The sequence below is a fragment of the Corapipo altera genome, unplaced genomic scaffold, assembly GCF_003945725.1.
Source record: "Corapipo altera isolate COAL_440 unplaced genomic scaffold, ASM394572v1 230, whole genome shotgun sequence".
In the NCBI taxonomy this organism is placed as follows: Eukaryota; Metazoa; Chordata; class Aves; order Passeriformes; family Pipridae; genus Corapipo; species Corapipo altera.
The window spans coordinates 521,239-542,900 of record NW_020885002.1 but is presented as its reverse complement, the minus strand read 5'-3'; the positions used below and the strand labels follow the sequence as shown (position 1 = coordinate 542,900).

At 50.2% G+C, this 21,662-nt stretch overlaps 1 protein-coding gene across 1 annotated transcript; it reads left to right on the top strand.

Moving 5' to 3' along the window:
* Positions 1–417: 417 nt before the first annotated feature.
* On the top strand, positions 418–18,827 carry RPIA (ribose 5-phosphate isomerase A). Its single transcript, XM_027667159.1, has 9 exons — positions 418–906; positions 7,042–7,102; positions 9,174–9,229; positions 13,090–13,149; positions 13,846–13,910; positions 14,255–14,323; positions 14,821–14,962; positions 15,463–15,562; positions 17,628–18,827. The coding sequence occupies exons 1-9, from the start codon at positions 517–519 to the stop codon at positions 17,723–17,725; spliced, it is 1,041 nt and encodes a 346-aa protein (XP_027522960.1). The 5' UTR covers positions 418–516; the 3' UTR covers positions 17,726–18,827.
* Positions 18,828–21,662: the final 2,835 nt, after the last annotated feature.

Genomic DNA, 21,662 nt, shown 5'->3' with positions numbered 1-21,662 from the left:
AGGCCTGTGTGCTTCAGGACAGGAGACTTCCATGGGGTTTCATCCTGATCCTCCTGCAGGGTGGGTGAAAGACTAGTGAGTTCTGGTTGATACGTGCTCAGAGGACTGGTGAAATTTTTAATTTCACAGAATATTCTGAGCTGGGAGGGACCCACAAGGATCATCACATCCAGCTCTTAAACAAATGGCCCGTCCAGGGATCAAAACCACAAACCTTGTCTTTTTTAGCACCATGCTCTAACCAACAGAGCTAATCTCAGTTTTCACGCTCATGTTGCAACTTCCGAGGGAAATCGTGCTACAAAGTTAGAGTAAAACTCCAAGAAAGGCTCTTCCTCAACTTCCTCGACACCTGTGAGTTACAGTAACCCCCGGGGGCTCAGTGCATGGCCTGGGCCGTGTAGGGTCTCCCCCCCTGCCATCCTCTCTCCACCTCCATCACCTCCAGGTGGGACACCTTGCGGGAATGCCTCAACGCCCCCCGCCCTGTCAAGCCCGATCCATAGATACGTATACATGCCTATACATCGATGCAACAAGTTGCTCCGGGGACTCTCGGGCATTGTGGGAGCTGTAGTTCCGCGGCTCGCAGCACTACAAGTCCCATCCTCCCGGAGGAGGGAGAAGGAGGAGGCGGTGGCGGAGGAGGAGGAGGAGAGGAGCCGGCACGGCCCAGGCCTGCAGCCCGTGAGGAAGAGCCCCCCGGGGGCGGGCCGCGGCGGCATGCGGCTCCCCGGCCGGCTCGCCCTGCTCCGCAGCACGCCCCTGGCTGCCCGGCCGCCGGGGAGGCTCCGAGCGGGGCGGGCGGCGGCGCGGCGCGGCTTCGCCCGCGGGCGGCTCGGCGGCACCATGGCAGAGGAGGCCAAGAGACGGGCCGCCTGCGCCGCCGTGGACAAGCACGTCCAGGTGAGGCGGCCCCGGCGATGCTGCGGGGCACGGGGGGCTCGGAGCGGCTGCGGGGGGACGCGGAGCGCCCGGGGCGCGGAGCCTCCCGGGGCGCACGGGCGGACCCCGGAGTGCGCGGAGGGGCTGCGGGGACCCCCCCAAAGCAGAGAGTGGCTCCAGGGTGCAGGAGGGACCCCCCTGAGCACGGAGCGGCTCTGGGGCGCAGGGACCCCCCCAAAGCACAGAGCGGCTGCGGGGTGCAGGGGGACCACCCGATGCACGCAGTGGCCTTGGGGTGCACGGAGCTTCCAAGTGTCTCCGGGCCGCCGGGACAGGCTCTGGAGTGCCGGGACCCCCCAACAGACGGAGCGGCTGTGGGGTGCACGGAGCTTCCAAGTGCACGGAGCGGCTCCGGGACGCCGGGGACAGGCTCTGGGGTGCCGGGATGCCCCCCTTCCCTCTCCCGCCAATACTCGGGGCGGTGTAGGGGTGAACGGAGTCCCCAGTACACAGGATGGCCCTGGGGTACAGGGACAGGCTCTGGGGTGCCGGGACCCCCCACTGCAGGGAGCAGCCATGGGGTGCACGGAGCTTCCAAGTGTGTGGAGCAGCTCCGGGGTGCCCGGACAGGCTCTGGGGGGTGCCGGGACTCCCCAGAGCACAGAGCGGCTGCGGGGTGCAAGGGGACCCCCCAGTCCACGCGGTGGCCATGGAGTGCACGGAGCTTCCAAGCGCATGGAGTGGCTCGGGGGTGCCGGGACGGACTCTGAGGTGCGGGACACCCTTCCTCCGCCGGTACACGGAGCGGCTCCGGGATGCCGGGACAGGCTCTGGGGTGTCGGGACCCTTCCCCGCCAATTCATGGAGTGGCACTGGGGTGCACGGGGTCCCCTGTACACAGTATCCCCGGGATGGAGGGACAGGCTCTGGGGTGCCGGGACCCCCAATGCACGGAGCGGCTGTGGGGTGCACGGAGCTTGCAAGTGCACGGAGTGGCTCGGGGGTGCCGGGACAGGCTCTGGGGTGCCGGGACCTTTCCCCGCCAATTCATACAGTGCCATTGGGGTACACGGAGTCCCCGGTAGACAGAGCGGCCTCGGGGTGCCGGGACAGACTCTGGGGTGCCGGAACCCCCCTCCAGTACACGGAGCGGCCGGGGGGTGCACGGAGCCTCCCAGTGCACGGACGGGCTCTGGGGTGCGCGGATCCCCCAGTGCGCGGAGTGGCCCCCGGGTACCGGGACAGGCTCTGGGATGCCGGGACCCCCCAGTGCACGGAGAGGCTGTGGCGTGCACGGAGCCTCCCGGGGCACGGACGGATCCCGGGATTTGCAGAGCGGCTCTGGGCGCAGGGACAGGCTCTGGGCTGCGGGAACCCACAGACCCCGGAACGCACGGAGCGACTCGGAGGTGCCGGGACCCCCAAAAGCACAGGGGGGCCACGGTGTGCAGGGACCCCCTAATGCAGGCAGTGACCACGGGGTGCGCGGAGCTCCCTGGAGCAACGATGGAGCTCGGGGTGCCCAGAGCGGCTCCAGGTGCAGGGACAGGCTCTTGGGTGCCGGGACCCCGCAATGCACAGAGGGGCCATGGGGTGCACGGAGCCTTCCAGCACACGAAACAGCTCCGGGTGCAGGGACAGGCTCTGGGGTTCTGGACTCCCCAGTGCGTGGAGGGGCTATGGGGTGCACAGAGCTTCCCAGTGCATGGATGAGCTCCGGGATGCACAGATCCCCCAGCACACAGAGTGACTCCAGGGTTCAGGGGCAGGCTCAGGACTGCAAGGACTCTCCAGTACATGAAGCAGCCATGGGGTGCCCGGAGCCTGCCAGTGCATGAACAGGCTTCAGTTTGCAGGGACCCTTCCAGTGCATGGAGCAGCCCTGAGGTGCATGGATGGGTTGTGAGGTGCACAGACAACCCCACTTGGAACATGGACCGTCCCAGAGTACAAGGATGGACCCTGGGGTGAACGGACACAGCCGCTTTCTCCTCTGTTTTGGACTGTGCTCCTTTAGTTGAAATGAAGGGAGAAAACTACTTTTCCCTTCCCCACTGATCACCTCCCCGGCAGTAGCTCCATGCCTTGCCTAGCTCAGCACCATGCACACCGACTTGGGGTAGCATCTTGCACCTCCAGACTTTCACTGTGCACCCTCCTGCGAGCTGGGCTGTGCTGGGAGTTCAGGCTGATGTCGTGCCCTGCTCCTTTCTCCAGGTTCAAGTCCAAGTGCTCTGCTGCTGCACCCCGTTTCTGAGCACCCAAGCAACAGCCTCAAACCAGGGAGTGGTGTCCTGTCCTCTGCAGGGAAGGGAATGCAGCAAGGGCTTGAATGTCAGATAGGACTGGAGCTGCTCAAGTTTTGGCACAGCCTGACCGTGAAGGCTTGGAGGATCAACGGTTAATGTCCCACAGGGGTTTATCACAGTGTTTGCTGTGCAAGCCCTTTTGCAACAGCAGTGATGAAACCAGGGTGAAGAGTTGCTGCCAAGGAGTTAGATATTAGCAGTTGGGGGGGGGAAATTCCCTTCCCCTTCCTGGTCCCTCTCACAGGGTTAGTGTTCTGAGGTTCAGTTGCTGAGGGCTCCCTGTATGTCTTATAAAAGTTTGGCTTGTTTTGCAGCCTCATTCCTCAGAGCAGTCTGTCCCTTCCAGGCTAACATGATCAAAAATAATTTGTGGGATGGGGGAGCCTGGGGGTTCTGACAGCTGCATAAAAATCCCCTTTCTTACCCAAGGCAAGCAAAAATTGTGCATTGAGGGGTTGCAGAAGGAAGTTATGTCAGGGGAGGTTTAGGCTGGATGTTAGAGAAAGGTTCTTCACACCGAGGGTGATTGGGTAGCAGAACAGGCTCCTTGGGGAAGTGGTCACAGCACCAAGGCTGCCTGAGTTCAAGAAGGATTTGGATGATACTCTCAGGCACAGGGTGTGACTCTTGGGGAAGATCCTGTGCAGAGCTAAGGGTTGGACTCGAGGAGCCTTGGGGGTCCCTTCCAACTCGGCATATTCTGGGATTCTGTGACTTGTGTTGCAAGTTGTGGAGCCAAGGCACAGCTGCTGCTGCTGTGAGTTATCCTGAGCTGTGTGCCTTTTATTTGGGGTAAAGCCAGGACTTCTGGATTTTCCTAGTGAGATAGCTGGACTTTGTGGTGTTTTCGGTCAAGCAAACTTAGGATAATGTTTCTGGCTCTGTCCCAGCTGATTGAAGTTCAGTGCCCAGCTAATGATGCTGATTAAGTGAATTAGGCAGTGTCTGGGGCAATACCTCAATGCTTGTTGTGCAAGTTGGCTTGAACCGGTGGTGGAGAAGCAGGTTAGAGTCAATGCCAAAGAGTTGGATGGTCTTGGATGTCAGTTTGCACTCTCAGGGTGCAACTGCTCTTTGTAATGGATAAGTTTGTGTTTGGTTGTTAGTTATCACTGTTAACCAAGGGAGCAACCTTATCTCTGAAAACAAAGCTACAGGCTTCCTTCCTTGCACAGCAGGGGTGTGTGAGAGAAGCCACTGACTTCAGGGTTTGATTCTGCTGGACAAATGTCTCTTGCTTAACTGTGCTGAAAATCCATGGCACTGGGGGCTTGGTGCTGGGTGAGGCTTCTCTCTTGGCATCCTCCTTCACACCCATCCGTGCCCTTGCCAGCACAGCAGTTCCCTGTGCTCCTTGTGGCAGGTGTAAACCTGGGAGTGGGTGGAGGGATTAGGAGAAGAGAACTTGTCTCCCTTTTTTTTAATTAAAGCCAGGTTGTGTAACCACAGCACTTGTTCACAGACAGCTGTGGGAGTAGAGTTTCTGCATTGTGGAGCAGACACTGAGATGACCAACCTCAGAAACCATGGGCTGTGAGGCCATGACAGCTCAGGGTAGCAGGGCTGCCACAGGGCTTGGGGCTTTAGAGCTGTAAGCTGCTTGGGGAGAGCTGGCTTTGCATTTATACAACACCTCTGAAGGCAGGCCTTGCGAGCGCCTCCCTCAGAAATGAAAATACGGGTGAGAACCCAAGGTCCTGCTGCCCCAGAGAGGACTGAGCAAGCTTTGGGCTTTGCTCTATATTTATCTCTTGCTTTTAGCAGGAACTCTTTGCTCTCTAATCTTGGAAAATAACACTGGACCAGTCCACCCCTGTGCCGATACTGCTCGATGTGTTGCCTTGTCAGCTTCTGTAATGCTGGGCAGTGTCTTTAGGCCCTTGGGTTAGCTGAGAAAATGCTGTGGTTGCTGCCAGCTTCACCCATACACGGGTCCTCAGCTGTGCTGTGTCTCAGTGCCTTGGTTTTGTTTGCTGGGGTTTTGGTAAGCAATCCGAAATGTAATTTTTTTTGCATGAGGTGCTGCTCCTTCAGTGCTCTGCTTCTTGCCAGTGTTTGCCCTGCCCCTATTTTTAAAAGTGGATGTTTTTTGGTTGGTTTTACCCCTGCTTTGGCTGGGGTTGGAGCTGAGGAGGGAGAGCTGGGAGGTGCAGTAAGGCAGGAGTTGCAACTGACTTTAAACTGTTTTTCTGGGAAATCCACCTAGTCCAAGCTCATACTGTCACCTAAGGGAGAGTGCTTCACCCCTCATCACTGATCAATGGATGAGCTGGGACCCTTGTGAACTCTTCCCCTTTCATTACAGTGGAGTGGCTGATGCTGAGGCTTTCCCCATCCCTTTAGGGCACCCAGCTGCTCCAGGAAGCTGTCCCACACTACAGAAATGAGGGCAAAGAGAAGAAACTGCCTATTCCCAGGTTGAAACGAGTTTCTTGGGAACACTGGTACTGCCCATGTCCTGCCAGCCTCTGTGTGGCTTTGCTTGCCCCTTGGCTGGCTGTGCTTGGCTCTGCCTGATGGGCTGGTGGAACTGAGAAGCCTCTGGAGCTGTTGGGTTTCTGCTGGCAACGCTGCAGGTGTGCAGCTCTGGCCTGTTGCTTTGCCCATCTTTTGCAGAGCTGGCGAGGGCTGGGGTGTAATCTGAGTCTCTGGTTTTGGAGATGTTCTGTTTTCTTTAAGCTTTTAACCTGCAGAAGCAAGAGAAATGAGTAATCCTGGGGGAGTGTGACCTGTCTTGAACTCCACCTTTCCAGGCAAAGTAGCGTGCCAGAAAGGCTTTAGCTGGTTGAAGTGCTGCAGGTGTGGCTTTTTCCACAGCTGCCAAACTCTGGATTTGTTGCACATGGGGAAAGAGCTCCAGATCTGCCCAATGTCCAAGAGATAACGCACAACAGCTCTGTGCCTGCATCTCTGGCTGGCTCCAAGTCTTTCTCATGTGAAGTCTCTGTAGTGATACTGGGCCTCTTTAAGTCAATTTAAGCTTTGGATCCCATCCAAAGGAAGGGAATTACACTGAAAATGGAAAAAGTGCAAGAGACTACAGGGAGTGGGAGACTGAGCTGATAATAAAGAGATTTATGTGGCAGAGGAGACGTCTTGCAGAAGTAACACAAATGCACCCATCCACCCTCAGTCTGCAGCACCTTTTAGGAGTGTACCTGTGTTACAGATGAGACAGTAACTATCCTTCTTAAACCAGACCATAAGCAGAGAAAGGCCAGCATGGAGCTGTACTTAAAATTTGATCCTCTTCTTCACATGCTGCCAGGCTCGCCCACCTTCAGAGTGTTACTGGACTCTCATATAGGCAGTTTTACACTCTGTTTTGGAGAACAGTTTTTATTATCCACAGGAACAGCTGCTGCGCTCTCTGCTTTGGCTGCTGGTGCATCTGTGCTGTTTACTAACAATACAGTTGGCAGCAAACCCACCCAGGCTTTTACTGTTCGGCTTCCTCGGGAGATGTTATCTTGAGGTTGTTTCCGCTTCTTCCTCTGTGGTGTTGTTTGAAACTCACAGCTTTCCGGCAGGAGAGGATGGATGGAGTGCCAGCAACTAGCCATGAGTGTGCACTGAACACCCCGAGATCAGAGCATGGTGGTAATTAGCAAACACATGTTTTTTAATGAGAGGGCAAGATGCTTAAAATCCCTTGGCCGTGGACCATGGTCGTGCCCTCACTGGCACAGCGTGTTCCCTTCCTTGCCTGCAGTGTTGTATATCGCCTTGCATCTCTGGGCAAGGCTCCTCTTGCATGGGTTTACAATATCAGTTCTACCAGAAAAAGTGGACAGCTTGTGTGCTGAGCCCCCAGTAACAGCTCTCTCTGTCTCTCTTTGATTTGCAGAACAATCAAGTTCTCGGGATCGGAAGCGGTTCTACGATTGTACACGCGGTGCATCGATTAGGTAGGGTGCTCCCTTTGTGCTCCCCTTCCTGGCCCTCCCACCTCAAACAGTCCTCTTGTCCATCTGTCCCAGCTACTTGAAAAACACACTAAATCATCTGGATGCTGACTTACAGCTCGTGCCTTGGATCATTGTTTGGGGGGTTGTTTGCCCCTTGTTTGGGACTGCTTGAAGCTGAAGGTTAAAACAGAGCTCCAAATTTATGGCATAGAGAATTCTGAGGAGGTAATGATTTGCCACCTGTTCTGCCCATACAGCCAGGAAAAGCGCTCTGCTGGCACCCACCACAAACTGGAGCTAAACTCCTCGGTCTTATTCCAGCTTTGCCCAGCTCTGCCCAGTGCTGACTTGCTGTGTGGCTTTGGGCCATGCAGCTGCTCTGCTTCCTTTAACCCATTCATCTGCAGCTCACACTGCTTCCCACATCCACCTGATTCACATTGAGGGGCCTGCTGAGGTGTAATGAAAACGAGGAATGTGAAAGCCTCCTGCATTTTATTTATATACCCCACAGCCAGGTTTATCTGCTCGCCTCAGGGGCAGGTTTGCTCAGGGTGTGATTCAGAAAATTTCAGTAAAATATTCAAGTGAGGCAAATGCAATTCTGCAAAGTGAATGTGAGGGTTAATTATCCTCACGCCTCATTACGGAGTGTGCAGAGGTTCAAAGTTCCTTTGCAGGGCACTCTCAGCCCCAGGGCAGATCTACTTGTGGGGGTGCTGAACCTTGGATGTCCTTGGATGTGGAACAGAGCAGCTGTGGGTGCCATGGCAGGTTGGGAGTGCAGGATCAGCCCTGTTGTTCTTGGGGGTCTTGCTTGGACACAGAGGGGGAACGAACAGAATCATAAACGTTGGAAAAGACCTCCAAGATCATAGAATCCAACCGTTAACCCAGCATCACCACTAAACCATATTCCCAAGTGCTACATCCACACGTATTTTAAACACCTCCAGGTATGAAGATTCCACCACTTCCCTGGGCAGCAGAGTTCAGTGTTTCACACCTGGGTTGCTCTGCATGACTGGGGAGTCCCCTGGTGACCTCCAGCTGCCTTGGGCAGAGCTGTCCCACAGCCCACGTTGGGCTGAGGTCTGAGCATGAGGCATCTCTTCACTTTGCAGGGACACAGCAGGGCTGGTGCTGTGCCTGTCCCTTGGCACCCACCTGGCCCCAAGCTCTGTGTGTGTGTGATACCCTTTAATTTTCTGGGAGCTGCGGTTCAGCCTTCTGGGTTTGGCTCAGTGTTGCAACCACCCCCGCCCTGAACACAGAATCAGCCTCTAAATAAATGGGTATTGTATATAAAGAGGAGTGCCTGTTCCAGGCTGCAAATTCTGGCTTTTCACGTCTCCTGACTGCGTTTGCACAGGGATGTGGCTTGTAACAACATACAGCCTCATGTATTGCATCTTCAGTCCTTCCAGCAGCAGCGTTACCTTGGCTTGGTCTGGTGCTCTTGCTGTTGGCTTGTGCCTAAGTATTGTAATTACTAAAATAACATTTTGTCCATAATGATATCTTAGTAATAGGTTTTAGTCATTTGAGGTTAGCCTCAGGGAGGAAATATTTCCTTCCATTTAATGGAATACTGTACTTTATTAGTCCTTTCCCTGCCATATATTTAAATGTTCTATAATAAATTAATGTGATGTCCCCAGGGCAACAAGCCAGCAAACCTTTCAGACAGCTGCTGGAGCTCTCTGCGTAAACAGAGAGCAGCAAAAACCTGTCTAATGGAGTGAGAGAGGGGCGTGGGACTAATTTCCCAGGTGAGGATTTGCTGATGGGGCTCCTCTACTGCTGGAGACATAAAGGTTAATGGCTCATGGTGGCTTGGGCTGAGCCAGGGTGGGTGTTTGAACATTTCTGACTGTTGAAACTGAGCCTCAGTCTAAGGAGGGTGGCACCTGTTTGCATTTTGAGCGTGACTGAGTTATTTGCAAGCCAAGCAAGTAATTGAAATGAATCAGAGGGGCTGCTCCAAACTGAGATTTCTTAAAGTGAAAGTTGGTGTGTTTTTTCCTTCTATGATGAACAAACCAAGGCTTCTTCTTTTTTTTCCCTGCAGCTGAGCGGGTTAAAGAGGAAAACCTGACAATTGTCTGCATCCCTACGTCTTTTCAGGTGAGCGCTTCCCTCCTTTGCTTTCTGCTGTTCCGCTCATGGAGTGGATCTTCCCCTTGGTGAGTTAACCAAAAGCACTGGTGAAAGCAGTCGTGATGCAGCCTGCAGAGAGATCCCATGGAGGTGATGGTGCTGTGTTACCCTGACCTGAACTCAGGGGTGCCCTAGGGCTGGGAGGTGTGTTTTGAGCCAGTGTGGTAAGGCTGGTTGTGTCAGGGTTGGTGTGTGGCTTCCTCTGGATCCCACTTGCAGAAAAATGCTGCTTAGTGGTGAACCAGACTCGTAATTCAAAGCTCACTGGAGACTCTTTGAGTCTGTATCAAGCCCTGAAAGCCGTAAAGAATAATAGTGAGCTCCTCTGTTTTCAGGAGGAGCTTAAAATGCTTCAACTGGATTTTATAAGAAATTGCAGAAGAGAAATTGGCTTAACCTTTCCTTTGCTGCACAGCTTTTGCAGGAAGTGGTTCATACCAAGCCAGATGTAGAGAGGTTTGCAGGGAAAGGGGGAACCTGGCTTGGTGGTGAAATGCAGAGCTGCTGGGGAAGCTTCTGAGCTTCTTCCACACCTTTGGCAACTGGCTTTGGTCTCTTTGCCTCAGTTCCCTGAGGGTGGGAACCTCCCTGTGGGCAGGGAGAGGTGTCATAATGGGGACCAGCTGGGGAATTTTCAGGGCTGGGTGGCAATACCCTGCTCAAGGAATTGGGTGTGTCCTTCTCATAGTCCTGGTGTGGACCAGGGGATTGTACTTTTGTCACAACGGTGTCACTGTGAGGACAGTCCAGCAGTGCAGGAGAAGGTGCAGAGCCTGTGCTGTGAGGTTTTCAGGAAAGAACTGAGTGGGTAAAACCCTGAGCAACCTGGTAGCTGACCCTGCTTTGACCTGGAGGTTAGATAGTGACCAACCTGAATTATCCTAAAATCTTATGAAAACTTAACATCCTCTTACCCTGCAGATGCTTAAATGTGAGTGTGGAGTGATAGGACTCTCTGTCTTCCCAGCTGTTGCAAATGTCCAGTGGCCAACTGGAGTATAAAGCAAGGTGCTGCAAAGGGCAAAAAGTGAAAAAAAAATTTTTTTTAGCCTATATCAGTACTTCTGTTGCATATATGGACTTGGGGTGAGAGTCTTGTCTTCAAACTGTCTAAAATTATTCCCATCCTGTTATATTCCCATCCTGTTATATTCCCATCCTGTTATATTCCCGTCCTGTTATATTCTCATCCTAATACTATGTTGCCTTTGAACATAGGCAAAGTGCTCTGAGTTCAGCCTGTAGGTCTTTAAGAAAATTGATAAAGCTCCTGTACTGAACGTGAGCTGGAGCCTGTCCTGCCTTGAATTGTCGCTGTAGTTCATTTACCACTACAGAGTTTCTTACCAGTAAAACAAAAAGGTTGCTGTTAAAGGGAAGAGAGAGATCCACAGCCAATATCCCCAGCATGGGGCTGCCTCATATGTTTTGCAGTCTCTTAGACCTCGACCAACTCCTACTGAAGCTTTCCCAAGTCAGCAAAACAGCATTTTATTTTCACTGCGTACAGGTGTAAATGGCTGCCTGAGGTCACTGGCAAGGAAGAATTGGTTTCAGTGGGCTTTTATACTCCTCCCTTCCCTGTTGTCAGGTTGGGTTATTCCACCACCACCAGTAAAGCTAGAGCCGGGGTAAGTATCTGTCCCTTGGCTTTTGCGTGGTTTCTTTTCACCTGGACGTGTGCCCAGAGCACGGAGTGGGACTGTTCCTGGCAAGTGCTGTGCAGTTACCACCACCTTTCCCCCAGTTGTGGGAGCTCTGCTTTTGATTCCTGCTGGCCTTGCAAGCAGAGCCTGAGGAAAGCCAAGACACCTCGTTTCCACACTTGCTGACTCTAAGCCTGTTCAGGATCTGGCCTGCATGTGCAGCACCGTGTTTTTCAATGCTTTCAATTCCCAGATCCCTGAAATCTTCTTTATGTGGACACCATGTGATGAATGTCAACCCACTGATTTTTATTCCTTCTATTTTGTGAATCCTTAGGTTCCCACAGCCCATGGGTGTTAAAGCTGCATGCTATGAAATGCCATGTTAAACAATTGAAATCATATCTCATTGTCAGGAGTACCACCTGCTAATTCTAACAGTTCTGGGATGCCAATACATGTGATTGATGCACTTTGTTAGTGTTGGTGGGTAAAATCCAAGGGAATCATTTGATCCAGGCTGTCACACTGGGGTTTCTTGGTCCAGCTACAGCATGGTGGCAAGTTTGGACTCGAGCAGAGTCTGTGCAAGGAGGGAGTCTCTCTTAGATGATGATTTGTTACATAGAAAATTCAACCAGTTCAGGATTCTGCAGATGACACCAAGTTGGGTGGGAGTGCTGATCTGCAGAGGGATTTGGACAGGCTGCAGAGATGGGCTGAGGCCAATGGAATGAGGTTCAACAAGGCCAAGTGCCTTTGGTCACAACAACCCCATGAGAGCTCCAGGTTGGGGGAAGAGGGGCTGGAAGGCTGCCCAGCAGGAAAGGACTTGGGGGTGCTGGTCCCATAGTGGCTGAACACGAGCCAGGAGTGTGTGCCCGGGTGGCCAAGAAGGCCAAGGGCATCCTGGCTTGGATCAACAATTGTGTGGCCAGCAGGACCAGGGCAGTGATTCTCCCCTGTCCTGGGCACTGGTGAGGCTACACCTTGAGTGCCATGTCCAGTTCTGGGCCCTTCGGGGCAAGAAGGACATTGAGGTGCTGGAGCATGTCCAGAGAGGGGCAGCAGACCTGGGGGAGGGTCTGGAGCACAAGTCCTCTGAGGAGCAGCTGAGGGAGCTGGGGGTGTTGAGCCTGGAGAAGAGAAGGCTCGGAGGTGATCTTATTGCTCTCCACAACTCTCTGATGAGAGGTTGTAGCCAGGTGGGGATTGATCTCTTCTCTCAAGTAACAAGTGACAGGACAAGAGGAAATGGCCTCAAGTTGTGCCAGGAGATATTGGGATATTGGGAAAAGTTTCTTTGTGAAAAGGGTGGCCAAGCACTGGAACAGGCTGCCCAGGGCTGTGGTGGAGTCCCCATCCCTGGAGGTATTTAAGAAGTGCGTAGATGTGGCACTTGGGGACAGTGTTTAGTCGTGGCTGTGGCAGTTCTGGGTTAATGGTTGGATTTATGATATTAGGATTTTTTTTTTTACAACCTGAACAATTCTGTGATTCCTGGTTTAAACTGAGGGACGGAGCAGAGGGCAGCTCTGGGCACTCTGTGATGTGTTGCCACTAGAGGGAAATACGCAGCCACTTCAGGAAAAGCAGATCAGAGCCACCGATTAGCTGTTTCAGGAGCTTCCCACACTTTTTCCCACACTTTTCAGTTGTGCTTTTCCCCTTTTTTTTTGTTTATTTCCAATATGAAAAATATTTTCATTGTTAGTCCCACGTTGCTGTGGTGTAAATATTTAATTTTCTTGCTCACATTTTTCAGCCAAAGGAGATCAGAGGGCTGGATGAGTGCAAGGGAGAATGATTTCTGAGCTGAAATAACACAAGACTCAAAAATTCCATATCTACCTTAGTGCTTAGATACAAGTGATTCCCACCAAGCTCATGGGGCCTCTTGCTATTTAGTATGGAGAGACCTGAACCCAGGATTCCTTTTGCACCATCTGAGCATTTTAATTCACATCAGCAGCAGGGTTTTATTTTGATTAAAGTACTCTGGTCTGGAAACATCATTTTCGCCTTGCTGTTCCTGCTGCTGGCTGCAGCCCCTCCTCAGGGAGGAGCAGTGGAGCTCTCCCAGGGAGACCCCATCCTTGCTGCAGCTGGGCAATGACACCACAAGCCTGTTTTCCTTTCCTTCCCTTGGTAAATGGTGTTTGCTGTCTTCTTGGTGCACAGGCCCGTCAGCTGATCCTGCAGAATGGCTTAACACTAAGTGACTTGGACCGACATCCAGAGGTAAGTGGGAGTGCAGAGGTGAGACCTCACCTGACCTTCCTCTTGCCTGGTCCTTCATAAAGCATCAGGCTCCTTTGTCCTCCCCTGAGGATGAGTTTGGACAGCCACACTGCAGAACACAAGAGGAAACGGCCACAAGTTGCACCAGGGGAGGTTTAGACTGGATATTGGGGAAAAATTTCTTTGCTGAAAGGGTGGTCAAGCATTGGAACAGGCTGCCCAGGGAAGTGGTGGAATCACCATCCCTGGCACTGTACAAAAACCACATAAGTTTGATGCTTAGGGACATGGATTAGTAGGGACCTGGCAGTGTTAGTTTAATGTTTGGACTCAATGATCTTAGAGGGTCTTGTCCAACCTTAAGGATTCTATGATTCTAACAGGCTTAGTTTATTTTTTCCCCCAAGCCTTAGTCTTGTCCTAGTTTGTGTCCCTTTAGATGGCAAGTAAGTTGCTGGATTGTGTTTTCTCCAGGTGTTAGGCATCTTATCCAGACTGAGGCTTGCTGGCCTGAGGCAGGGATATTGTGCTGCTGAACTGTTGCCAGGATTTTCCCTGGGAAAATCTTGCCTGCTGGTCCTTAAATGATGCTAGAGGCTGACGTGATGTGCCTTGCAGGCCTGCAGTTGGTTGTGGTTTCTCTTCCTCCTCTTCTCACATGCCTGTGGTTTAGAGTGGCTCCTCCTTTTCCCACAGCTCGACGTTGCCATCGATGGAGCGGATGAAGTGGATTCTGACCTCAACCTTATCAAAGGTGGCGGGTGAGCCCTGCTGTCTGTCTGTCTGTCTGTCTGTGCATGGGGCTGGTGGGGGGGGCCTCTGTCTGCCTGTGGATCTCTCTGGGATGGGCTGGAGAGGCTGAGGGGACCCTGTGCAGGGCTGTGTGTGCACCCACTGTGGGAGATGGCCCCTGACCAAGGGTGTGTGCAAGGGACAAGGGGGATAAACTGATATGTGAGGAAAAGGAGGATAAGGGGAGGGGCAATGGCAGCACCAAAACCAGCAAGCATGTGGTGGAGGGGACTGGACTTTGAGGCCATCAGGCACAGTGAGGAGCAGTCTGATGTTTCCTGGTTTTACTTTTATTTTTTTCCCCCCCTTGCAGTGGCTGCTTGACACAGGAGAAGATAGTTGCAGGATATGCAAAGTGCTTCATTGTAATTGCTGATTACAGGTGAAAATACTACTATCATTTTACCTCTGGGAGGATTTGGATGGTCTTATGTTAGGCCATTATTGTCCCTCCAGTGGGTCAGGGGAGCAGGAATAGGTGGAAATGAGCCTGGCTCACGGTGCTTCAGCATTTCAATTTCTCTTTTTTTTCTTAATTTTCAACTCAGCAGGCCTGCTTGGGAGTGAGCAGAGCTTGTGGGCAAATGGCTGCTCTGCTCTCTGAGCTCAGTGACTGTCAGCACAGGATAAATTTCCCATTCTGTACAAACAGCAATGGGGCTGTGGAAAAAACAACTCCTGTCCTTGTCCAAAACACGTCAAAACAGGGCTTGTGAGTCAACAGAGCATCATACATTAAACAGGCTCCTCCTGTACATGGGCACATGTGAACTGACCACTGTGTCCTCCAGGGCCTTGTGCCTGATGGGTTTGCAAGAGGGACTGGGGTGATGTTAATGTAATGTCCAACACCAATCCCACCTCAAACTGTGTCCTCAGGAAAAAATCAGAGAACCTTGGGGAGCAATGGAAGAAAGGAATTCCGATTGAGGTCATCCCCATGGCTTACGTCCCTGTCTCCAGAGCCCTGACCAGAAAATTTGGAGGTGTGGTGGAGCTGCGGATGGCTGTCAGCAAAGCAGTGAGTGCCCCTGTCAGCCCTGCTGCCCCAGAGGAGCTGCCTGAACGTGGGCAAATGCAGGACCAGAGGTCTGGCCTTCCATCTAATGGAATTCTGGGCTTTCGCTCCCAGAGAGGCATCCTGTGTTATTTCTCCCAATTATACCTTGGTTAATGAACTGTGTGTTTAGGTGTTCAGACCTCTTTGAAAGCCTCTCTGTCTCACGTCTCCTAAAGAAGCGTCCCAGAGCAGGGAGCAGAGGGATTTGCCAGTCTGAGTCTGACCTACTGCTCTGTGGGGATCTTGGGGTGCTGGAGGGCAGTCTGTGCTGCCAGAGAGGGTCTTGAGCTGGGGGGCAGCTCATGCTGGGTGATGGTTGTTGTAGACTGCCCTGATTTACTTGAATGATGACTCTAAACCATTGCAGAGGGGATGGCTGGTCCCAGTGAGGGCTGTGACAGTCCCTGGCTGGGCTCAGGAGACAAGGAGCTCATGTCATGACAACTGGGTTTGCTTCCCAGGGCCCTGTGGTGACAGACAACGGGAACTTCATCCTGGACTGGAAATTTGACAAGGTTCATCAATGGAGTGAAGTGAACACTGCTATAAAAATGATACCAGGTAGTTTCTGTGATTTTTTTAAAGACCACGAAAGCTGGCTAAGATTTGGTCTGTGCTAGGCAAACTGGACTGTGGGAGCTCCCCCCTGGATACAAGGAAATGTGTGTGTGTGTTTACTGCCCTGCTGTTGGTCCCTACATTTGTTTCTACTTGAGAGATCTGTCAGCTGAATTGGCACAACTGTACCCACGTGGCTTCTTCATATGGTGATGAAAACGTGGGCTGATGGTGGTTGATGTTGACACTGTTTCCCATTAGGCACAACAGTCCTGTACTCTTCCTTACTCTCCTTAACTCTCCCATTTAGAGAGTTTCTTTTAGTGGAAACACCGGTGGACTCTGGAGGGAGGATTTGCACTGTGTTATGGTATTTTCCAGCTCTGCATCCCATTTCCAATGGGAAGCCCTACGGGCTCGCTTTGCTGTGGGGATGCAACATATCCAAGTTCTTGCTGTGCAAGAGCAGCAGTGCTTGATCCCTCTGTTTGTAAACAAAACAGCCTCTCTGCAAGGACTCCTGCCTTGCACGAGACCTGCTGCCCGGACCAGAGTTGCTTCTGGACCAGCCAGGTCTGCCTGGGGGCACTGGCACTCTCTGAACTTCAGGGAATCAGCGTCTGGATGTCTGTCTGGTTATCTTAAGCAAAGTCTGCTCTTCATCTGGTCTGCTTTTGAATACATGTTGTATCTTTTATCTTTGAGTATATCCCAGGCCTGCCTGGCCCTGAAGTTCATAACACAAGTGCTTTCACTGACTGCTCATGTGTTGTCAGAACATGCAGAAATAGGTTGAGATCCTATTGCACAAATCCCAACATCCCCACAAAGCAGCAATATATTGTCCTGGCACCACAATTAAAACACCGGAGCAGGCAGAGGCCATGGGTGTAGGCTGGGTGAAGAGTCACCAGTAACTTCTAGTTGCTTTTGTTCAGTGGCTTTGCTTCCCTCAGTGGTGCTTATAAGCTGATTTACTGAAAATACACACATTTTCTTTTTCCCTGCTCTAGGAGCAAACTGCCAGGATTCTGCTTCTGGCAGTAGATGGGAGGTTCAGACCTTTGGCAGAAGCAGATCTACCCAAACCAGTGACTGATCCAAATGAACCAGTGACTGCTGCTGGTTTGGGCTGTCCCTGGTGCTCCTTATGCTAATCCAGTTGCTTCCCAAGGCTGTACAAATGTCTGTATCATTAGAGCTGTTTTTGTGCAAGAGGCAAACAGGGGCTGGTTATGCTGTTTGCAAATGAAACAGCAGGGACTTCTTCCTTGCATTTCTTTGTGGTGGAGAAGGGAATGGGCAATGATGGGACATATTCCATCGTGTCGGTGTGGAGATGGTCTCAGCACTGTTTGCTGCTCAGAAATGGACCTGCTGAGGGGAGAAGAGCATCTTCCCAACACAGAAGTGGATGAGCAGAACTGTTAAAGCCTCAGTACAGTGGTGGTAGCAGGGCTCTGGCCACCCTGTGGTTGTGGTAGCCCTTGTCCTCCCTTTCTATCCACCTTCCTGGCCTCTGGCTGTGTCTCAGTGATCACTGGGAAGTTCTAGTTCACCCCACAATTAAATGCAACCACAGGTACATTTGCAAATGGGTGACAAATTGCAGAGGTAGCATCAAACCTGCAGAGTCTTAACATTTGAACAAGTGTTATCCATGTGTTCTCCAACAGGATAGTCTTTTAAATGTGTTCAAAGGCAAAGGGAATAATCCTGTGGGTGCATGTGTAGCTTCCTCTTGCTCCTGTGGGTCACCAGGTGGCTGAAAATGCCTCACTCGTGGTTGTGTAATGGGAGTGGCTGGGTGGTGTGAACATTGAGGGAACTTTGGGAGTTGTTTCTCAATCTCTGGAGAGTTTCTCCAGCAGCAGGCGTTGGCTGCATGGGAAAGACTTCCTGGAGGCTCCCTGTGTGGCTGGTAGAACATCCCCCGGTGTTGGACACTTCTCCAAACCTCTGATGGAGGCACTGGTGCCTTTTAATGATCAAAATGAGGGGCAGAGCAGAGGATCCAAGTGAAGGGGTGGCTCTGGCATTAACCAGCACGTGACCTCTTGTTCCCCAGGTGTGGTGGAGACGGGGCTGTTCATCGACATGGCTGAGGTGGTGTATTTTGGGATGGAGGACGGCTCGGTCAGCGTGAGGGAGAAGCAGCCTCGCTGACAGGGCTCTGCTGGCTCTGCCTTGCCTTCAGCCCAGTTGGATTCAGCTGTTGTAAAGGTGCCAACCCGATGTTTTGCCTTAACAAGCAGCGGTTATCGCAGGAGACTGATGGGAAGCTGATCAGAATCCGCTGATGTGTTACTGAATGTCTTTTTATAAAAAAAAAACAGACAAATGAAAAAAAAAATAGAATCTATTTCTATATATATATTTTTACTTTACAGGAACGTTGTCTTTTTTTAATGAATCATTTAAACAAATTGCTTTAATGTTTTTATTTTATTTTCTAAGAAATACTTACCAAAAAAAGTACTCCCTGGTTTTGTGTTTGCTTTTTTTTTTTTTTTTTTTTTTCTTTTTTCTCAAAGAGAACTTGAACCCTTCTGGTTGCTCGGAGGGCTTAATGATTGAGGTCAGAAATACAATCCTAATACATCATTCCTAACCACCCTGACTGGGAGGGTGACGTACGTAACAGGAGCACATCCAGTTGGGACCTGCTGATGCCTTATTTGGAACCTTTTTGGTTCGGTATTTTATGCCTTTTATTTTTCTATACCACTGTTTTTTAATAGTTCAGGATGTCTAGTTGTCCTCTGTGCACATGACAATTCTCTGAGCCTAGGGTGGTCTCTACATCCCCTTCTCTGGGACACTAATAAGGGCCTTTTCCTGGCCTCTGTATGGAGGAGACACTCATCCTTTGAGCCAAATTCTGCTCTCATTGATTCAGTACCTCTGATTAAAGTCTGCCCTGTAGCTGGAGATGTTTGGGACTTCATCCTTGTAAGCAGAGAGCGGAACTGGGTCCTTGATCAAGTTTACAGGAGCATATTTTAGCAGCTTAGGTTCAGTGGCAAATGGTTTGGTTTGGAATGAAGGTTAATTATCACTCCTCACAGCTGGTTGATTTGTGGAAGGACATAGCAGAACGCACAGGAAAACGGAGTCTTCCTGCCTCAATTTTCCACATGTAGCAGGAGAGAGACACTCGTTAAATATCTCTTTTTCGGTGTGTAGGTGCTTTGCATGGTTCTGATGTTGAAATGCAAGCCCTCTTTTTGTGTTTTAGACACTGAAATAAAAGAGCTGTTATACCAGACTTGGTTGTAATTTGTTTCTTAAAGTAACTTATTTTGTGGACAATGGGGCAGATCATGGTCAGAATAACTTCTGCTGTAATTTGCCCTTTACAAGAGCCCCTCCTCACCCAGGCCAAATTCACCCTTCTGCATTTGATTTCTTTTTGCTTAAGGTAAATACATTATTTACAATTAACCAGATTATTTGGTTAACACTTGTTATCTGCAGTGCATGCCTCAATAGAGAATATCTTAAGTTTGCACATCCAAAACCTGTGCATCTAAATGCAGATCCTTTTTTTTTTACAAAAAGAAGCTATTTTTACATTTTTAGATCTTCCCCTTCCCCCTCCTGCACATCTATTCTGTTAATTCTGAAGCACTTGTAGAAAGTAACTGGGCTGCCAACAACTTGCTGGAAACACTGGAATATCTCTTCCCATAAGCCTGGTGCTCCAGGAGCCATTTGCAAAGCCTCAGTTCTTGCCCTGGGCTGTATTCAGATGCCTTTGGGTTCCTAATGTAACCCTGGGTAAACAGAGAGCAACCAAGCACAGCTTTGTGCCCAAGTGCCTTTCACTCAGTGCTGCTGGAAATGGGATTAGCGGGAGCAAACAATGCTGTTGACTCTCCTCTCTCTGAAATCAAACAGGTCCTTCTCAAAAAGCCAATAAAACCATTACTGCACCATTACTTTCTGGCCCTGAACCAGCTGTGATCTCACTCAGCTTTGTGCTTAGCAGGGTCTCCTTAGATCTAAGGCTGAAAGTGGCAGGTGTGATTCTTGAGCTGCTCTGGGTGCCTTGGGAGCAGGTAGCACCTGTGGGTGCTTTTGCAAGAGATTCCCCTGCTGGAATGGGAGTTTGAGTGGGCCTTAGGCTGTGGATTATGGGTACAGTGTGCCACTGTTCCACACAGATGGAATTAAAATGTCTGTGTGGAATTAAATTGCTGGAATGCCAGAGAAAATTTAGTGTCTGAGCCAGTTCTGGAGGCTTTGTGCAGATTTCTCTTGTGCAAACTGCCCCAGCCCACACTTGCAGAGTCAGTAGATAGGTTTTTGAGTTAAGGGACTCTTAAGGATGGTCTGATCCTTTCCCTTTGGAGGCTGCCAGGCTCTCTGACCTGTCATGACCTTCATCTGCCAGCACGTGTGGGGCACACTTAGGTGTGGTGCAGGGAGTCCATCCCCTCCTGGGGTGGCTTTAGCATGCCCTGTCCCTGACACAGCCCTGCTTATGCTGATGCTTAGCTGCCTAACCATGAGCATGTTTGATGAAAATTAAATGTATAGGTAGCAGAGGTATTTCTAGTCCCTGTTTTTTGCTTTTCTAGAAATTATTACACATGTTTTTTTTGAGAGCTAACAGTTTGTAGATGAGCATGCCATGGTAGATCTCCAGATAAGGGCAGGTACTGCAGACACCCATGACTTCCTTGGGTAGGAGCAGCTCAACTGTGTCCTCAGCTGCTCCCAGGAGCTCCTGGGCTCAAGTTTACTGAATTTGATTTTGCCACCTTGGCTGTTTCACTGTGGCATTTGTTCTGGACTTTCTGTTTTTTCAAGATGCTCTTCAAGGGAACCTTCAGAAGCCTTTAGAAATGGGGCTGCCAGTTCTATCCCACCCTGCCCCCTTGCACTTTGGGAAGAAAAGCAGGGACATATTTTTAGAGGATGGCATTGGGAAAAAATGGTATCAAAAGCAGGTGGAAGGAGGTGTCCTTTTAAAGCCCAAGGCAGCTGGTCATGGCTATTTAGAGTGCATTCCTGCAGTGGGTCCTGTTACCTGATGTGATCCAGCCCCTCCATGTTGCCTTTCAGGTTGGGCACAGAGGCTAATGCACAGCTGATTTACCATTAGCATTGAATTATGGATTAACTTGGCCCTGGAGGAAACAAACATTTCAAGAAACAGCAACAGCAGCGCTAAACTTAATGAGCAAGGGAGGTAATGAAACACTAGTTCCATTAAAAAAAAAAAAAGCAATATAAATATAGTAAGAGAGTGTACCAGATTCAATTTAATTAACCTGTGGTTTATAGGTTAAATAATTAAGATGAATTAATTAAACTAACTAGAAAGAAATTATGTGTTTAGTTAAACCAAATCATCTTGTTCCATGTTACAAAGCCAGTATTACTGTCTGTCAAGTTCTTATTATTGTCAGTGTAGGATGGGATTTATGATCTGACATAATTATTGTTCTGAGAAATGTGACATAAAAAGAGGTGAAAATAATTAAGCAGGCAGCATAGAGGATGTGTGCTCTGGGTATTAAACCAAATGATTAGAGCTGAAGTAATAAAGAAAATAAGCACAGCATAACTGTAATGAGTATTAGTAAACTGTAACAAGTATTAATATTTTTTAAACATAATGCCAGATCCATTTTTTAACCATGTGGATTTAACAAAAAATTTTGTAATAACTCTGGCTTTGGTCTAGTTGCACCAGGAAAGAAGGAGGAAATGGAGAGATTTCCTCATTTTCAAAGAGATGCTTCAAAGTTATCAAGCCTTATGAATCCTCCAAAACGTTTTTGTAGTCTTATTTCACTCAGTACATCAGCAAAAAGGTGACACATTTCAGACTGAAGATGAACCTAAAGACCTATAAACTGCCAGGTTTTTGTACTGAAAACTTCTAAAGTTTACTCATTTCCCCTTCCAGTAATTTTAATGGGAGTTGTATCATCCCTGTAACTCCGTAACCCTGATAACCAGGTTTTTATTGTTTTCAGATCACTAGACTTTCCTGTTTGCATTTTTACATCTACTGACACAAACATCTTTTAAACTTCCTTAATTACACTTTCACCCTCGTGAAAATCTTGTCAAATCATCGAGGTAAATG